This window comes from Oncorhynchus masou, chromosome 15 (genome assembly GCF_036934945.1).
Source record: "Oncorhynchus masou masou isolate Uvic2021 chromosome 15, UVic_Omas_1.1, whole genome shotgun sequence".
Taxonomy (NCBI): domain Eukaryota; kingdom Metazoa; phylum Chordata; class Actinopteri; order Salmoniformes; family Salmonidae; genus Oncorhynchus; species Oncorhynchus masou.
Genome location: NC_088226.1, coordinates 54,165,627 through 54,181,205, shown reverse-complemented (window position 1 = coordinate 54,181,205; position 15,579 = coordinate 54,165,627). Strand labels below are relative to the sequence as shown.

At 43.7% G+C, this 15,579-nt stretch overlaps 1 protein-coding gene across 1 annotated transcript in view; it reads right to left on the bottom strand.

Annotated features, from left to right (window-relative positions):
- LOC135556459 (unconventional myosin-If-like) overlaps positions 1–15,579 on the bottom strand; it is a 29,134-nt gene that overhangs the window by 3,714 nt on the left and 9,841 nt on the right. The window contains exons 9-27 of the mRNA XM_064989685.1: positions 9,203–9,335; positions 8,824–9,020; positions 8,632–8,712; positions 8,426–8,512; positions 8,233–8,319; positions 5,435–5,602; positions 5,211–5,296; positions 3,667–3,748; positions 3,436–3,542; positions 3,186–3,284; positions 2,892–3,036; positions 2,605–2,719; positions 1,934–2,103; positions 1,651–1,796; positions 1,255–1,401; positions 991–1,139; positions 776–838; positions 387–585; positions 89–264 (exon numbers count right to left, since the gene is read on the bottom strand). Coding sequence (XP_064845757.1) covers positions 89–264; positions 387–585; positions 776–838; positions 991–1,139; positions 1,255–1,401; positions 1,651–1,796; positions 1,934–2,103; positions 2,605–2,719; positions 2,892–3,036; positions 3,186–3,284; positions 3,436–3,542; positions 3,667–3,748; positions 5,211–5,296; positions 5,435–5,602; positions 8,233–8,319; positions 8,426–8,512; positions 8,632–8,712; positions 8,824–9,020; positions 9,203–9,335 — 2,437 coding nt within the window. The remainder of the gene's footprint in view (positions 1–88; positions 265–386; positions 586–775; positions 839–990; positions 1,140–1,254; positions 1,402–1,650; positions 1,797–1,933; positions 2,104–2,604; positions 2,720–2,891; positions 3,037–3,185; positions 3,285–3,435; positions 3,543–3,666; positions 3,749–5,210; positions 5,297–5,434; positions 5,603–8,232; positions 8,320–8,425; positions 8,513–8,631; positions 8,713–8,823; positions 9,021–9,202; positions 9,336–15,579) is intronic.

The window sequence follows — 15,579 nt, the reverse complement described above, 5'->3', positions numbered from 1 at the left end:
CTTCCCCTTTCCTTTGTTCCGAATGGACACAGTTTATTTTTTCACAAATAAACAATTGAGTGCTATTCTATTGCCTCCCAACGTGTACCTTCATTGAGCAGGTCGATGACATCATTGGCGTCGAAGCTGAGCTCATCGGTGTCCTGGCCAGCGTACTGGTACAACGCCCGGCAACGTGGGCCCATGGGGCGGGGCTGGGCCTTGGGTCGGCTGGATGGGGCCGGGGGCGGCCGCTGGCTGCTGATACTCCTCCTCCTCTGCATTCTGAAGAGAGGTATAAAGGGATGAGATATACTGGGAGAGATATGAGAGCTCAAGTTCTATCCTTCACTTTAGATAGTATATTTTTGTGAATGCCCAATGTATGCTCAGTTTATTAAGCTCACCCAGACACGCCCTGGTCAGGCACGTTGAGGAAGTCCAGGTTCCCCTGTTGAGTCTGAGTCTGAGCCGGGCCTCGTCTGGGATTCTGGGAGCCCAGTTTGGGGAGGACGGCGCTGGGGGGGCGGTTCTGTTTCTGGGAGGTATAGGTGTGCTGCTGGGGCAGTGGGGCACCTCTACCTCTGGGTGCACCATTCTGGGACCCTAGTCAAAGAAGAGGAACAGAGATACAAGGTAAACGCAAGACAGACATACAGTACATCCATTCATACACTAATAACTCAACATAATTATCATGGTGGTGGTACACAGTAGTAAGGATTGCAAGTCCATGTTCATGGAGTGATTGTTGCCGATGACGTAGGAACATGTCTGAACAGATTCATGAGTTTACCTCTACTGGTAGGCTGACTCCTGCCGCCTGCACGGATCTGTAGCGCTCCCTTCTTGGTGGGCTCTGACAAAATAAACATGTTGAGTTTTAAAGGATGACGTATTAGGAAAAATAATATATGTTATTTATCAAGTCAGCCTGATTATTCTACAGATATACACTCTCTTTTCTCTTTTCTCCTTCTGCATGTGCTTCTCTCTCTTCCTGTTACTCACTGGAGGTCTTGGGCAGGCCATCTCCCACCGTGATGGTAAGGGTCTTTCCAGCTGGTTTGATCTCTGCCAGGTCCCCCTGTCCCCTCTGGAACACCACAACACGGGTGCCCCCTCCTCCCCAGCCCTCCTTCTTCACCCGGAACTCCAGCCTACAGAGAGCCACAACGGCGGATGATTTTACTAGATGCTTTTTATCCAAAGTTAATCCAATCCACTAAACCATGAAGTCATACAGCAAGGAATTCGCTATGTGTGTAGTCCTACCTGTCATTGAAGGAGAGAGACAGCTTGTTCTTGGTCACCTCTTCATAGCGCTTACAGAGCAAGCTGAGGAACTCAGTCTTGAAGTTGGACTCTAGCAGACTGTCATACTGAGTCTCATGCACAATGAAAAAATCGTCCTGTCTCATACTACAGGGAGAGGGAGAAATATATACATTTAGAGTTTTACGGGATTGGCATTGGTAGAAGAAGTGTCATACCCACACAGGCGGTGATATAATTGCACAATGCAGAGTTTAAAAAGATCCTGTGTTATCACTTCCTGTTTTATCATTACCCACACTAACCACAAAAACTCCCATTGACACAGCCTGGAGATGACATCACACTGCACTGTTACATGCTGATCTAACTTCAGCAGTGAGAAAAAAGCTTTACCTGAGAGAGATAGAGTGGATACTCTCAAACTCCAGCTTCCTTTTTAACACCTCCTTTATCTGTCCCTTCTCTGGCCCCTTCTTCACCTTCTCTCTGCCTATGAGGTAGATGCCTTTGGGAGACAGAATGAGGTCCCTCTTGATAGACTGGAGAGAAAGATAATGGAAGAGAGTGAGTGGGTATAAATGGAAGAAGTAAGAAGTCAACCCCATGCTGTGCTGTTAACCCCGGCGTTGGCTCGGTTTTCCTCACCACTCGGTGGTGGAGGAAGTGGTATGCTCACCTTGAACCTGCGGTCAAACTTGTTGACAGAGTCTGCGAAGTCGACTCGCTCCCTCTTGGCCAGGAACTGTCTGAGCTCAGGCCTCTGCTCCAGGCCCAGATAGTCTCCTACAAAGTTCCTGTTGATGCTGTTCCTCCTCCGCTCCTTAGAGTTATACAGGATGTCTGAAGCTGGGGACAACATGGGAGAGAGAGTTTCTGGGAATGTTAAGACCCTCTGAGGGCATATTCGTTGCTGTATATCCAAATTGATTTATGTATAATCACTTTTCTTTCTTGTTCCATCCCCACACTTCTCCAGGTGTCACACCCTGACCATAGAGAGCTGTATATTTTCTATGTTGGTTAGGTCGGGGTGTGATTAAGGGTGGGTTATCTAGGGGAATTGTATATCTATGTTGGCCTGGTATGGTTCCCAATCAGAGGCAGCTGTTTATCGTTGTCTCTGATTGGGGATCATATTTAAGTAGCCATTTCCCCATTGTACTTTGTGGGATCTTTTCTATGTATAGTTGCCTGTGAGCATTATTATAGCTTCACGTTTCATTTGTTCGCTTTGTTGTTTTGTTCTTTGAAGTTTTCTATTCCAAAATAAAGGATGGAAACATACCACGCTGCATCTTGGTCTACTCCTTATGAGGAACGTGACACCAGGATCATTGACACACTCACCATCTTCCCTCATCTGTTCATATTTCCGCCTGGCGATGTACTTCCTCCAGGCCTTCTGGATGGTCCTGGCGAACGTGTCGAATTTCCTCTCCCGCATCTCCTCCAATAGGAAGAGCTAGAGGAGACGGAGGGAAGAGGGAATGCTTAGATCAAATAAACTATTTTGCAGTGTAATACCTCACACCTTTTAATACAGTTAATTTATTCACCCTTAAACCCGGGAAGTCCCATTGAGATGAATGAAACAGCACTTTTCCCAGGGAGAACTACAGTATATGGGCCCCTACCGACTCTGGGGCCTTGACAAAGACCTTGGAGCGTCCCATCTGGTACTGGTCTGTGTCCATGTTGACAGAGCGGAGGAGATGCAGGACCCCCTGCTGCTCTCCCCCCCGCCAGCACGGCCACGTCTCTGCCGTCAGGATGGCGTACCTGTAGGCCAAACACAGTGAGTCAGGTACTGGGTAGAGCATACAGTAGACTCTCCATCCCCCCACACACACTGAGAGGACACCCAGCAGACACTGAACTACACCCAGCAGACACTGAAGGACACACACCTAAGAGTAAGTAAGACTCACCTCTGTAGGAACTTATTGAAGACTCTGCGGTAGGCGTAGCCAGCTCGACGTACACGGATATTCTCCCGCAGCCCAAGGTACTCTACCTGGTGCTTCGCCCTAAACACACACACACACACACACACAGGTTCAATATCACCTATGTTCTAATGTTCCAAACTAGAGAATTATAGCACCTGAATTCTTCTGAAATCCCTAAATAATCTGCTATTGTATATGATGCCTGTTAGGGGGTGTTATAGGGACACACCGACTCTCTTCCCAGTCCTTGGGTCTCTTAGTCTCGTTGGGTTTGATACATCGAATATAGTGGGGGGTGCACTTCATCAACGTGTTCACCAGATCATTGGCTTGTTTCTGCAGAGAGAACATAAGGGATGGATGTACCACCACGTACTGATAAGCTGAAATCTTTGCGAGTGCTGTTACACTCAGCCACTGAACCATAGTTCTGGTACAGTAGTAGAGTGGGGACTGTTACCTTGATCTTACAGCTAGCAGTGGTGGGCCTGCTCTTCTTGTCTGTGTTGAGGTTTTCAGGGAAAAGGCTGCGGATGAAGGCACTGTGGGGACAAGATGGAGGATCATATTGAATTGCTTTTCACATTAAGTTAGGCTTGCAAGCATTTTAACTAGGTAGCCTATGAAAACAAAAACTAAAAGTGTACTGAATGGCAGAGTTATGAAAGAGAGGAGGATGGCATTGGGATTCAACTTTTTGTTTTTCACTTGCGCGAGCAAGCACGCACACACAGAAATCAGTACCATGGACAGCCACATGATATTTTGCAACATTGATTGGGACTACATTGTTTTTGTTATCTTTAAGTTAGTTTTCAATGCATTTCATTTAACTCTGTGGTTCTAAATCAGTAGTTGTTTAGTAAACTGTCAAAAACATGAACTTGCTAGACAGTACTGCAGGCAATATACAGTAACTGTCTGTTGATGCAATACTTGCTTTGTGGACTTCACCGGACAGATGTTGCTGTCCGGTTTTGTGATTAAACAAATGTATGTGCAGTTGAATTTATTCGGCCACTGTGTGACTGTTGTATTTTTGTTGTTACGGCCTTATTGTATATCACGGTGGCGTATAAACGAATAGGTTATAGAGCAAACAACACAAATATGAAATATCTAGCTAGATAAAAACTAAACGCTTCCAGCAAAGGTCAGCACCTTCAGTTCTGATTTCCGACACCTGTCAGATGGTAGTGTAACATCTGAAGCTTGGAACGTCATCATCAGGTGGTGTTGTTACTTTGTTACAAGCATCGCTACGTTGTGTCGAATCAGAAGTGCTTCGAAAACTGCATCGGAGTTGTCGGAGCTCCGGTATCAATCGTCCCATCACTAGGGAGCAATAATAAATATTCTGTTGCACTCTTCAGTTGGCTCCTCTTTCCTATATTAAGAGGCTTGAAAAATTATTATTGTGATATGTTTATGTCATTGAGAAATTTGGCCATAGAATCAATGACCGAAAAAATACGTATTTTCAATGTCTGTATAATATGTATTTTTGACGTCTGGAAAATACATATTTTCACCTTTCATTCAGCACCTAAAATGCACCTGATTTCAACATCAGGAAAATACTGTACGTATTTTCGATGTCCAGAAAATGTGTTTTTGACGTCCGGAAAATATGTGTTTTCGACGTCCAGAAAATATGTGTTTTCGACGTCCAGAAAATATGTGTTTTCGACGTCCAGAAAATATGTGTTTTCGACGTCCAGAAAATATGTGTTTTCGACGTCCAGAAAATATGTGTTTTCGACGTCCAGAAAATATGTGTTTTCGACGTCCAGAAAATATGTGTTTTCGACGTCCAGAAAATATGTGTTTTCGATGTCCATAAATTGTATTATCGACGTGATTAAAATATGCATTTTCACCATTCGTTCAGCACATAAAATGAACCTGACATCGAAGTCTGGAAAAGAGGTCTAAAAGATGTCTTTCAATGTCATTTTGCTTACTGGGATGTGTCAGTTCAGGTAAAAATAGAGGAATACATACTGTTCGCTGCTCTGCATCAGTTCAATAAGGTCAGTAAAAAGCACATCCCGGTTTCTCTCACAGAAGCCGTTTATTTCGTAGGAGACCTGAGGTGACAGATAATGCATTATGTGTAAGTCTTAAAATTCACAGCAACCTTCACACCTCACCCATATGTCTACCCACATGAAGTGTCTACTTAATCAGTTTTGAGTTTAAAACTCTTGTCTTCTCCTGGTACTCACCTTGCCTGCATAGTGGTGGATGACGAAGCCCGAGTTCCAGCTGTTGAAGTGTTCGTGTGTGCCCACCGCCGCCGAGAGCTTCTGGAGCAGGGTACCGTCTGCCCCCTCACCCTTGGCATGCATGGTGGCACACACATCATCCAGCACACTCATGATGCCTGGCGGGTTCTGGAGGGGAGGGATTGTTAAACATTTAGAGTGGTACCCACTAGTAGAATATACAGACACATCCAAATTGATTGGCACCATTGATACAGTTTAGAAAAAAAGACTGTATAATATAAATAATACAAATACTGAGCTACAGTGAGCCCCAAAAGTATTGGGACAGTGACAATAGTGCTGTTGTTTTCCCATATTTCTACTCTACAAACTTTTTGGATGCATTTGCTGTTTGTTTTGGTTGTGTTTCAGATCCTGGGGTCACCAAGTCTCAAAATCTACAGTAGACGACACCTCCATGCCAATAGGCTAATTGGATTGAAACCGGGTGCTATGGTCAGATGAGATGAAAATAGAGCTCTTTGACACACACACCAGTGGTGTTTGGTCTTGATAGAAGGATGCATATGAAGAAAATAATCTCATACCTACTGTAAAATATGCTGGTGGATCTTTGATGTTATGGGGATCATGAACTCTACCAAGTACCAGGACATTTTAGCCCAAAACCTGGTTGCCTCTGCCAGGAACCTTAAACTTGGCCTTCCAGCAAGACAATGAACCCAAGCAACATCAAAATCCACGAAGACTTTGTTAATTGAACACAAAATCAACATTTTGCAATGGCCATCTCAGTCTATGGACTTGAACCCCATTGAAAACCTATGGTTTATATTGAAGAGGGCAGTCCACAAGCACAGACCGAAAGATATCAAGGATCTGAAAATATTCTGTGTGGAGGAATGGTCTAAGATCCCTCCCAATGTGATCTTCAATCTCATAAAATATTTTAGGAAAATGCTACATCCGCGTAAAGGGGAGGTTTGCACAAAGTATTGAAAACAGGGGTGCCAAAAATGTTGACACCTATCTTTAAAAAAATGTTTGTATCACTTGTTAAACTAAATATTTTTATTTGAGCATTTATTAGTAAAAAAATCATTATTTACAGTACCAGTCAAAAGTTTGGACACACCTACTCATTCAAAGGTTTTTCTTTATTTTTATTATGTTCTACATTGTAGAATAATAGTGAAGATATCAAAACTATGAAATAACACTTTTGGAATTATGTAGTAACCAACAAAGTGTAAAACAAATACAAATATATTTGAGATTTGAGATTCTTCAAAGTACCTACTCTTTGCCTTGATGACAGCTTTGCACATTATTGGCATTCTCTCAACCAGCTTCATGAGGTAGTCACCTGGAATGCATTTCAATTAACAGGTGTGCCTTGTAAAAATGTCTTTCCTTCTTAATGCATTTGAGCCAATCAGTTGTGTTGTGACAAGGTAGGGGTGGTATACAGAAGATAGCCCTATTTGGTAAAAGACCAAGTCTAAATTATGGCAAGAATAGCTCAAATAAGCAGAGAAACAACAGTCCATCATTACTTTAAGACATGAAGATCAGTCAATACGGAACATTTCAAGAACTTTTAAAGTTTTTTCAACTGCAGTAGCAAAAAAACATCAAGCGCTATGATGAAACTGGCTCTCATGAGGACCGCCACAGGAAAGGAAGACCCAGAGTTACCTACGCTGCAGAGGATAAGTTCATTAGAGTTAACTGCACCTCAGATTGTAGCCCAAATAAATGCTTCACAGTGTTCAAGTAACAGACACATCTCAACATCAACTGTTCAGAGGAGACTACGTGAATCAGGCCTTCATGGTCAAATTGTTACAAAGAAACCACTTCTAAAGGACAACAATAATAATAAGAGACTTGCTTGGACAAAGAAACACAAGCGATGGACATTAGACGGGTGGAAATCTGTCCTTTGGTCTGATGAGTCCAAATTTGAGATCTTTGGTTCCAACCGCTGTGTCTTTGTGAGACGCGGAGTTGGTGAACGGATGATGATGTGTGGTTCCACATGTGTGGTTCCCACTGCGAAGCATGGAAGAGGTGGTGTGATGGGGTGGAGGTGCTTTACTGGTGACACTATCTATGATTTATTTAGAATTCAAGGCACACTTAACCAGCATTGCTTCCACAGCATTCTGCAACGATATGCCATCCCATCTAGTTTGTGCTTAGTAGGGCTATCATTTGTTTTTCAACAGGACAATGACCCACCACACCTCCAGGCTGTATAAGGGCTATTTGACCAAGAAGGAGAGTGATGGAGTGCTGCATTAGATGACCTGGCCTCCACAATCACCTGACCTCAACCCAGTTGAGATGGTTTGGGAAGAGTTGAACCGCAGAGTGAAAGAAAAGCAGCGAAAGAATGCTGAGCATATGTGGGAACTCCTTCAAGACTGTTGGAAAAGCATTCCAGGTGAATCTGGTTAAGAGAATGCCAAGAGTGTGCAAAGCTATCATCAAAGCAAAGGGTGGCAACTTTGAAGAATCTCAAATATAAAATATATTTTGATTTGTTTAACTTTTTTTTGGATACTACATGATTCCGTGTGTGCTATTTCATAGTTTTGATGTCTTCACTATTATTCTACAATGTAGAAAATAGGAAAAATAAAGAAAAACCCTTGAATGAGTAGGGTTGACCAAACTTTGACTGGTACTGTATTTGATAGTCTTTTTTGCTCATCATTATTAAGTGTGCCAATAATTTTGGATGTGACTGTAGACACAGTTGAGGAGATATTGTATAATTTTGAGCTTACCAACTTATTCTCGATGAGGTCACAGACAACCTTGTTGTTGAAATACTCAATTGGTGTCCACTTGATGCCTTCCTGAACATACTCTTCCTGGGAGAAACACAGGGAGATAGACAATGCCAATATAACTTTTCAACAACATCCAAGACATCGCTTAAAGAAATGAAAAGTGTTGATGTTTGAGATTGGTTTGTACCTGTTCAGCCTTCAGTGTCAACTCAATAAATATCTGCTGTAGCTTCTCGTTGACAAAGTTGATGCAGAATTGCTCAAACCCATTCCTCTGTCAGAGGAACACATCCAGGTTAGAGACAATGTTACAACATATTATCATCATACCTGTGTTTTGTCTCGTTATCCCATCAGAGATGTACATTTCTATTGATTTAATATTTGATTTACCTGGAATATCTCAAAGCCATATATGTCAAGAACGCCTATGCTGTATTCTTCATGAGGTTTCTGTATGGCTTTGTTTATGGCCTGGTAGGGGGATAAACAAAGGGGGATAATTAGTTAGTATGAAACGGACGTGTCGTTACTGTATTTATGTCTCTGTGTGTATCATTACAGTTTATAGTAGATGTCCCTAACCTCCACCAGGTAGTCAAAGAGCCGTGTGTAAAGGGCCTTAGCCAGGGCGTCGCGGGTGTAGGTGGCTTGTTCCTGGTTAAGAGTCACATCGATGGATTCAGACTTTCCACCCCACTTCGAGTCCATCTTTCTGCTGGTTAGTTTGTCTTGCAGACGCGTTGGGTCAACGCCCAGCAGATAGGCAGGGAAGGCAAGCACTGGGAGGGAGAAAATACAAATAGAACATAACACAACACATGACAAATATATACATTTGTCTACATAATGGCAAATTGCTTGAGCTACTATCCCCAATGTCTCCAATGTGTTTTTCCATCTTCACTGGGGACATTTACAAATGTATTATGCATGTTTGCACATTCTCATGTCTCCCACTCACAGTCAGTGCTCTCCACCTTGCCATAGTTGCCTGCCTCTATGAAGCTGATGTTTCCAAGGTGCAGGATTCCTGCTATGATCTGCAGCGCCTGAGCCTGGTGGGCCACTGGGATCCCAATCACATGCATGGCTTCCTGTGGACAAAATACAACAGACATGCATTACTCCTGGTCCAGACAACACTCAACAACATATAGAATTGGGACTGAGGGAATATGATAGAAGAATAGGCAGCAGAACAGTATATTTAGCAAATTATAAGCCTGTGTTACGAATATACACTATCGTTCAAAAGTTTGGGGTCACTTAGAAATGTCCTTGTTTTTTGTTTTTGTCCATTAAAATAACATCAAATTGATCAGAAATAGAGTGCAAATGACAATTGTAGCTGGAAACAGCTGATTTTTAAATTAATATTTTTTTATTTAACCAGGCAAGTCAGTTAAGAACAAATTCTTATTTTACAATGACAGCCTACCAGGGAACAGTGGTTTAACTGCCTTGTTCAGGGACAGGACTACACATTTTTACCTTGTCAGCTCAGGGATTCGATCCAGCAAACTATCGGTTACTGGTCTAACGCTCGAACCACTAGGCCACCTGCCACCCCAATGTTTGTCTATGGAGATTGCATGGCTGTGTGCTCGATTTTATTCACCTGTCAACAACGGGTGTGGTAGCTCCGTTGCTGACAGGCGTATGTCTACATAGGCATACAGAGGCCCATGATCAGCAAATCAAATCAAATGTATTTAAAGCCCTTCTTACATCAGCTGATGTCACAAAATGCTGTACAGAAACCCAACCTTAAAACCCAAACAGCAAGCAATACAGGTGTAGAAGCACTGTGGCTAGGAAAAACTCCATAGAAAGGCCAGAACCTAGGAAGAAACCTAGAGAGGAACCAGGCTATGAGGGGTGGCCAGTCCTCTTCTGGCTGTGCCGGGTGGAGATTATAACAAAACATGGCCAAGATGTTCAAATGTTCATAGATGGCCAGCAGGGTCAAATAATAATAATCACAGTGGTTGAAGAGCAACCATCACTCCTGTGTTCCAATGGCACTTTGTGTTAGCTAATCCAAGTTTATAATTTTTAAAGGCAAATTGATCATTAGAAAACCCTTTTTCAATTATGTTTGCATAGCTGAAAGCTGTTGTTCTGATTAAAGAAGCAATAAAACTGGCCGTCTTTATACTAGTTGATTAGTCAAATCAAGTCAAATCAAATCAAAGTTTATTTGTCACGTGTGCCGAATACAACAATACCTTACAGTGAAATGCTTACTTACAGGCTCTAACCAATAGTGCAAAAAAGGTATTAGGTGAACAATAGGTAAGTAAATAAATAAAAACAACAGTCAAAAGACAGTGAAAAACAGTTGCGAGGCTATAAAAGTAGCGAGGCTACATACAGACACCGGTTAGTCAGGCTGATTGAGGTAGAATGTACATGTAGATATGGTTAAAGTGACTATGCATATATGATGGACAGAGAGTAGCAGTAGCGTAAAATAGTTTTTAATTTTGTATTTATTTTTTTATTTCACCTTTATTTAACCAGGTAGGCTAGTTGAGAAGAAGTTATCATTTACAACTGCGACCTGGCCAAGATAAAGCATAGCAGTGTGAACAGATGACAACACAGAATTCCACATGGAGTAAACAATAAACAAGTCAATAACACAGTAGAAAAAAAGAAAGAGTCTATATACATTGTGTGCAAAAGGCATGAGGAGGTAGGCAAATAATTACAATTTAGCAGAGTGATAAATGATCAGATGCTCATGTGCAGGTAGAGATACTGGTGTGCAAAAGAGCAGAAAGTAAATAAATATAAACAGTATGGGGATGAGGTAGGTGAATTGGGTGGGCTATTTACCAATAGACTATGTACAGCTGCAGCGATCGGTTAGCTGCTCAGATAGCAGATGTTTAAAGTTGGTGAGGGCAATAAAAGTCTCCAACTTAAGCGATTTTTGCAATTTGTTCCAGTCACAGGCAGCAGAGAACTGGAAGGAAAGGGGGCTAAATGAGGTGTTGGCTTTAGGGATGATCAGTGAGATACACCTGCTGGAGCGCGTGCTACGGGTGGGTGTTGCCATTGTGACCAGTGAACTGAGATAAGGCGGAGCTTTACCTAGCATGGACTTGTAGATGACCTGGAGCCAGTGGATCTGGCGACAAATATGTAGCGAGGGCCAGCCGACTAGAGCATACAGGTCGCAGTGGTGGGTGGTATAAGGTGCTTTAGTAACAAAACAGATGGCACTGTGATAAACTGCATCCAGTTTGCTGAGTAGAGTATTGGAAGCTATTTTGTAGATGACATCGCCGAAGTCAAGGATCGGTAGGACAGTCAGTTTTACTAGGGTTAGTTTGGCGGTGTGAGTGAAGGAGGCTTTGTTGCGAAATAGAAAGCTGATTTTCTGATTTTCTGATTTTTTGATTTTAGATTGGAGATGTTTGATATGAGTATGGAAGGAGAGTTTACAGTCTAGCCAGACACCTAAGTACTTATAGATGTCCACGTATTGTAGGTCAGAACCATCCAGGGTGGTGGTGATAGTCGGGCATGCGGGTGCAGGCAGCGATCGGTTGAAAAGCATGCATTTGGTTTTACTAGCATTTAAGAGCAGTTGGAGGCCAAGGAAGGAGTGTTGTATGGCATTGAAGCTCGTTTGGAGGTTAGATAGCACAGTGTCCAAGGAAGGGCCAGAAGTATACAGAATGGTGTCGTCTGCGTAGAGGTGGATCAGGGAATAGCCCAGAGCAAGAGCAACTTTATTGATATATACAGAGAAAAGAGTCGGCCCGAGAATTGAACCCTGTGGCACCCCCACAGAGACTGCCAGAGGACCGGACAACATGCCCTCCGATTTGACACACTGAACTCTGTCTGTAAAGTAGTTTTTGAACCAGGCAAGGCAGTCATTCGAAAAACCGAGGCTACTGAGTCTGCCGATAGGAATATGATGATTGACAGAGTCGAAAGCTTTGGCCAGGTCGATGAAGACGGCTGCACAGTTGGTGGGTGGTGGGTGGCGGGACACAATGCAGATAGCCTGATTAGCCAATGTGCGGGAGCACTGGTTGGTCGGGGCAATTGAGGTATTATGTGCATGGATGTATAGTTAAAGTAACTATGCATATATGATAAACAGATGCAATTTGTACACAATGCAAATAGTCCGGGTAGCCATTTGATTACCTGTTCAGGAGTCTTATGGCTTGGGGGTAGAAACTGTTGAGAAGCCTTTTCGTCCAAGACTTGGCACTCCGGTACCGCTTGCCATGCAACAGTAGAGAGAACTGTCTAGGACTGGGGTGGCTGGGGTCTTTGACCATTTTTAGGGCCTACCTCTGACACCGCCGGGTGTAGAGGTCCTGGATGGCAGGCAGCTTAGCTCCAGTGATGTACTGGTCCGTATAGTGCCTTGCGGTCAGAGGCCGAGCATTTGCCGTACCAGGCAGTGATGCAACCAGTCAGGATGCTCTCGATGTGGCAGCTATAGAACCTTTTGAGGATCTCAGGACTCATGCCAAATCCTTTTAGTTTCCTGAGGGCGAGTAGGCTTTGTCCTGAACTCTTCACGACCGTCTTGGTGTGTTTGGACCATTCTAGTTTTTTGGTGATGTAGACACCAAGGAACTTGAAGCTTTCAGCCTGCTCCACTCCAGCCCTATCGATGAGAATGTGGGTACGCTCGGACCTCCTTTTCATTTAGTCCACAATCATCTCGTTAGTCTTGGTTATGTTGAGGGATAGGTTGTTATTCTGGCACCACCCGGCCAGGTCTCTGATCTCAACCCTATATGCTGTCTCGTCATTGTCGGTGATCAGGCCTACCACTGTTGTGTCGTCTGTAAAGTTAATGATGGTGTTGGAGTCGTGCCTGGCCATGTAGTCGTGGGTGAACAGGGAGTACAGGAGGGGACTGAGCACGCACTCCTGGGGGGCTCCAGTGTTTTGGATCAGCGTGGCAGATGTGTTGCTACCTGCCCTTACCACCTGGGGGCGGCCTGTCAGGAAGTCCAGGATCCAGTTGCAAAGGGAGGTGTTTAGTCCCAGGATCCTTAGCTTAGTGATGAGCTTTGAGAGTACTATGGTGTTGAACGCTGAGCTGTGTCAATGAATAGCATTCTCACATAAGTGTTCCTTTTGTCCAGGTGGGAAAGTGCAGTGTAGAGTGCAATAGAGATTCCATCATCTGTGGATCTGTTTGGGCGGTATACAAACTGGAGTGGATATAGGGTTTCTGGGATAATGGTTTTGATGTGAGCTATTACCAGCATTTCAAAGCACTTCATGGCTATGGACGAGAGTGCTACAGGTCTGTAGTCATTTAGGCAGGTTGCCTTTGTGCTCTTGGGCACAGGGACTATGGTGGTCTGCTTGAAACATGCTGGTATTACAGACTCAATCAGGGGCATGTTGAAAATGTCAGTGAAGACACCTGCCAGTTGGTCAGCACATGCCACGAGCACTCGTCCTGGTAATCCGTCTGGCCCCTCAGCCTTGTGTATGTTGACCTGTTTAAAGGTCTTACTCACGTTGGCTTTGGAGAGTGTGATCACACAGTCGTCCGGAATAGCTGATGCTCTCATGCATGCCTTCGTGTGTTGCTTGCCTCGAAGCGAGCATAGAAGTGATTTAGCTCGCCTGATAGGCTCGTATCACTGGACAGCTCGCGGCTCTGTTTTCCTTTGTAGTCTGTAATAGTTTGCAAGTCCTGCCACATAAGACGAGTGTCGGAGCCGGTGTAGTATGATTCAATCTTAGACCTGTATTGACGCTTTGCCTGTTTGATGGTTTGTCGCAGGGCATGGCAGGATTTCTTGTAAGCTTCTGGGTTAGAGTCCCGCACCTTGAAAGCGGCAACTCTACCCTTTAGGTCAGTGCGAATGTTGCCTGTAAGCCATGGCTTCTGGTTGGGGTATGTACGTACAGTCACTGTGGGGATGACGTCCTCGAGTATCTGGAGCATCAGCATTTGTGGGCTCGATTTCAGGCTCAAAATGAACAGAAACAAAGCACTTTCTTCTGAAACTCGTCGGTCTATTCTTGTTCTGAGAAATTAAGGCTATTCCATGCGATAAATTGGCAAGAAACAACTGAAGATCTCATACAACACTGTGTACTACTCCCTTCACAGAACAGCGCAAACTGGCGCTAACCAGAATAGAAAGAGGAGCGGGGGGCTGATAAGAGAATTACGTTCTCCAGGTACATCATCCATTTTAATTATATTACTCTGTCTGCAAACCAGAATTTGTAAGATCCTGGTCGATTGAAACAGATGGAGGTCCAGCTAAAATAGTCAAAGAGGTTTATTCACGGAACGTTCTGAAGTCAAGAATACAAAACAATTCATTTTATACTGACTTCTCACGCCCACACATTCACACAGCCATACGCTGTACATACACACATTACTCACACACACAGACGCACACACATGTCCTGCTACGCACACACTGTCTGTCTCACTACTCAACCGACAGAGATAGTGACCTTGTCCTTGAGACGTACTCCCCGTTCTCTCCCAAATCTCTAGTCAGGTCGGCACCAAGCTTAGACAGTGTGTTTAAAATACCATAATTTACCCTAACTCTGACTAGGACTACACATTTATTGATTATGATTTTATACATTCTAATCAATTCCATACAATTATATGTTTCAGGGCGGAATATTCTAATCATTCAATTAACAGACAATTCTCACCTATCAGAGGCCCCGGTGCACAACTGAGCAAGAGGACAAGTCCTCAACTGGCAGCTTCATTAAATAGTACCCGCAAAACACTAGTCTTAACGTCAACAGTGAAGAGGCGACTCCGGGATGCTGGCCTTCTAGGCAGAGTTGCAAAGAAAAACTCATATCTCAGATTGGCCAATAGAAATACAAGATTGAGATGGACAAAAGAACACAGACACTGGACAGAGGAAGATTGGGAAAAAGTGTTATGGACAGGTGAATCTAAGTTTGAGGTGTTCGGATCACAAAAAAGAACATTCGTGAGATGCAGTGCTTGACACCATCTGTCAAGCATGGTGGAGGCAATGTGATGGTCTGGGGGTGCTTTGATGGTGGTAAAGTGGGAGATTTGTACAGGGTAAAAGGGATCTTGAAGAAGGAAGGCTATCACTCCATTTTGCATCGCCATGCCATACCCTGTGGATGGTGCTTAATTGGAGCCAATTTCCTCCTACAACAGGACAATGACCCAAAGCACAGCTCCAAACTATGCAAGAACTATTTAGGGAAGAAGCAGTCAGCTGGTATTCGGTCTATAATGAAGTGGCCAGTACAGTCACCGGATCTCAACCCTATTGAGCTGTTGTGGGAGCAGCTTGACCATATGATACGTAAGAA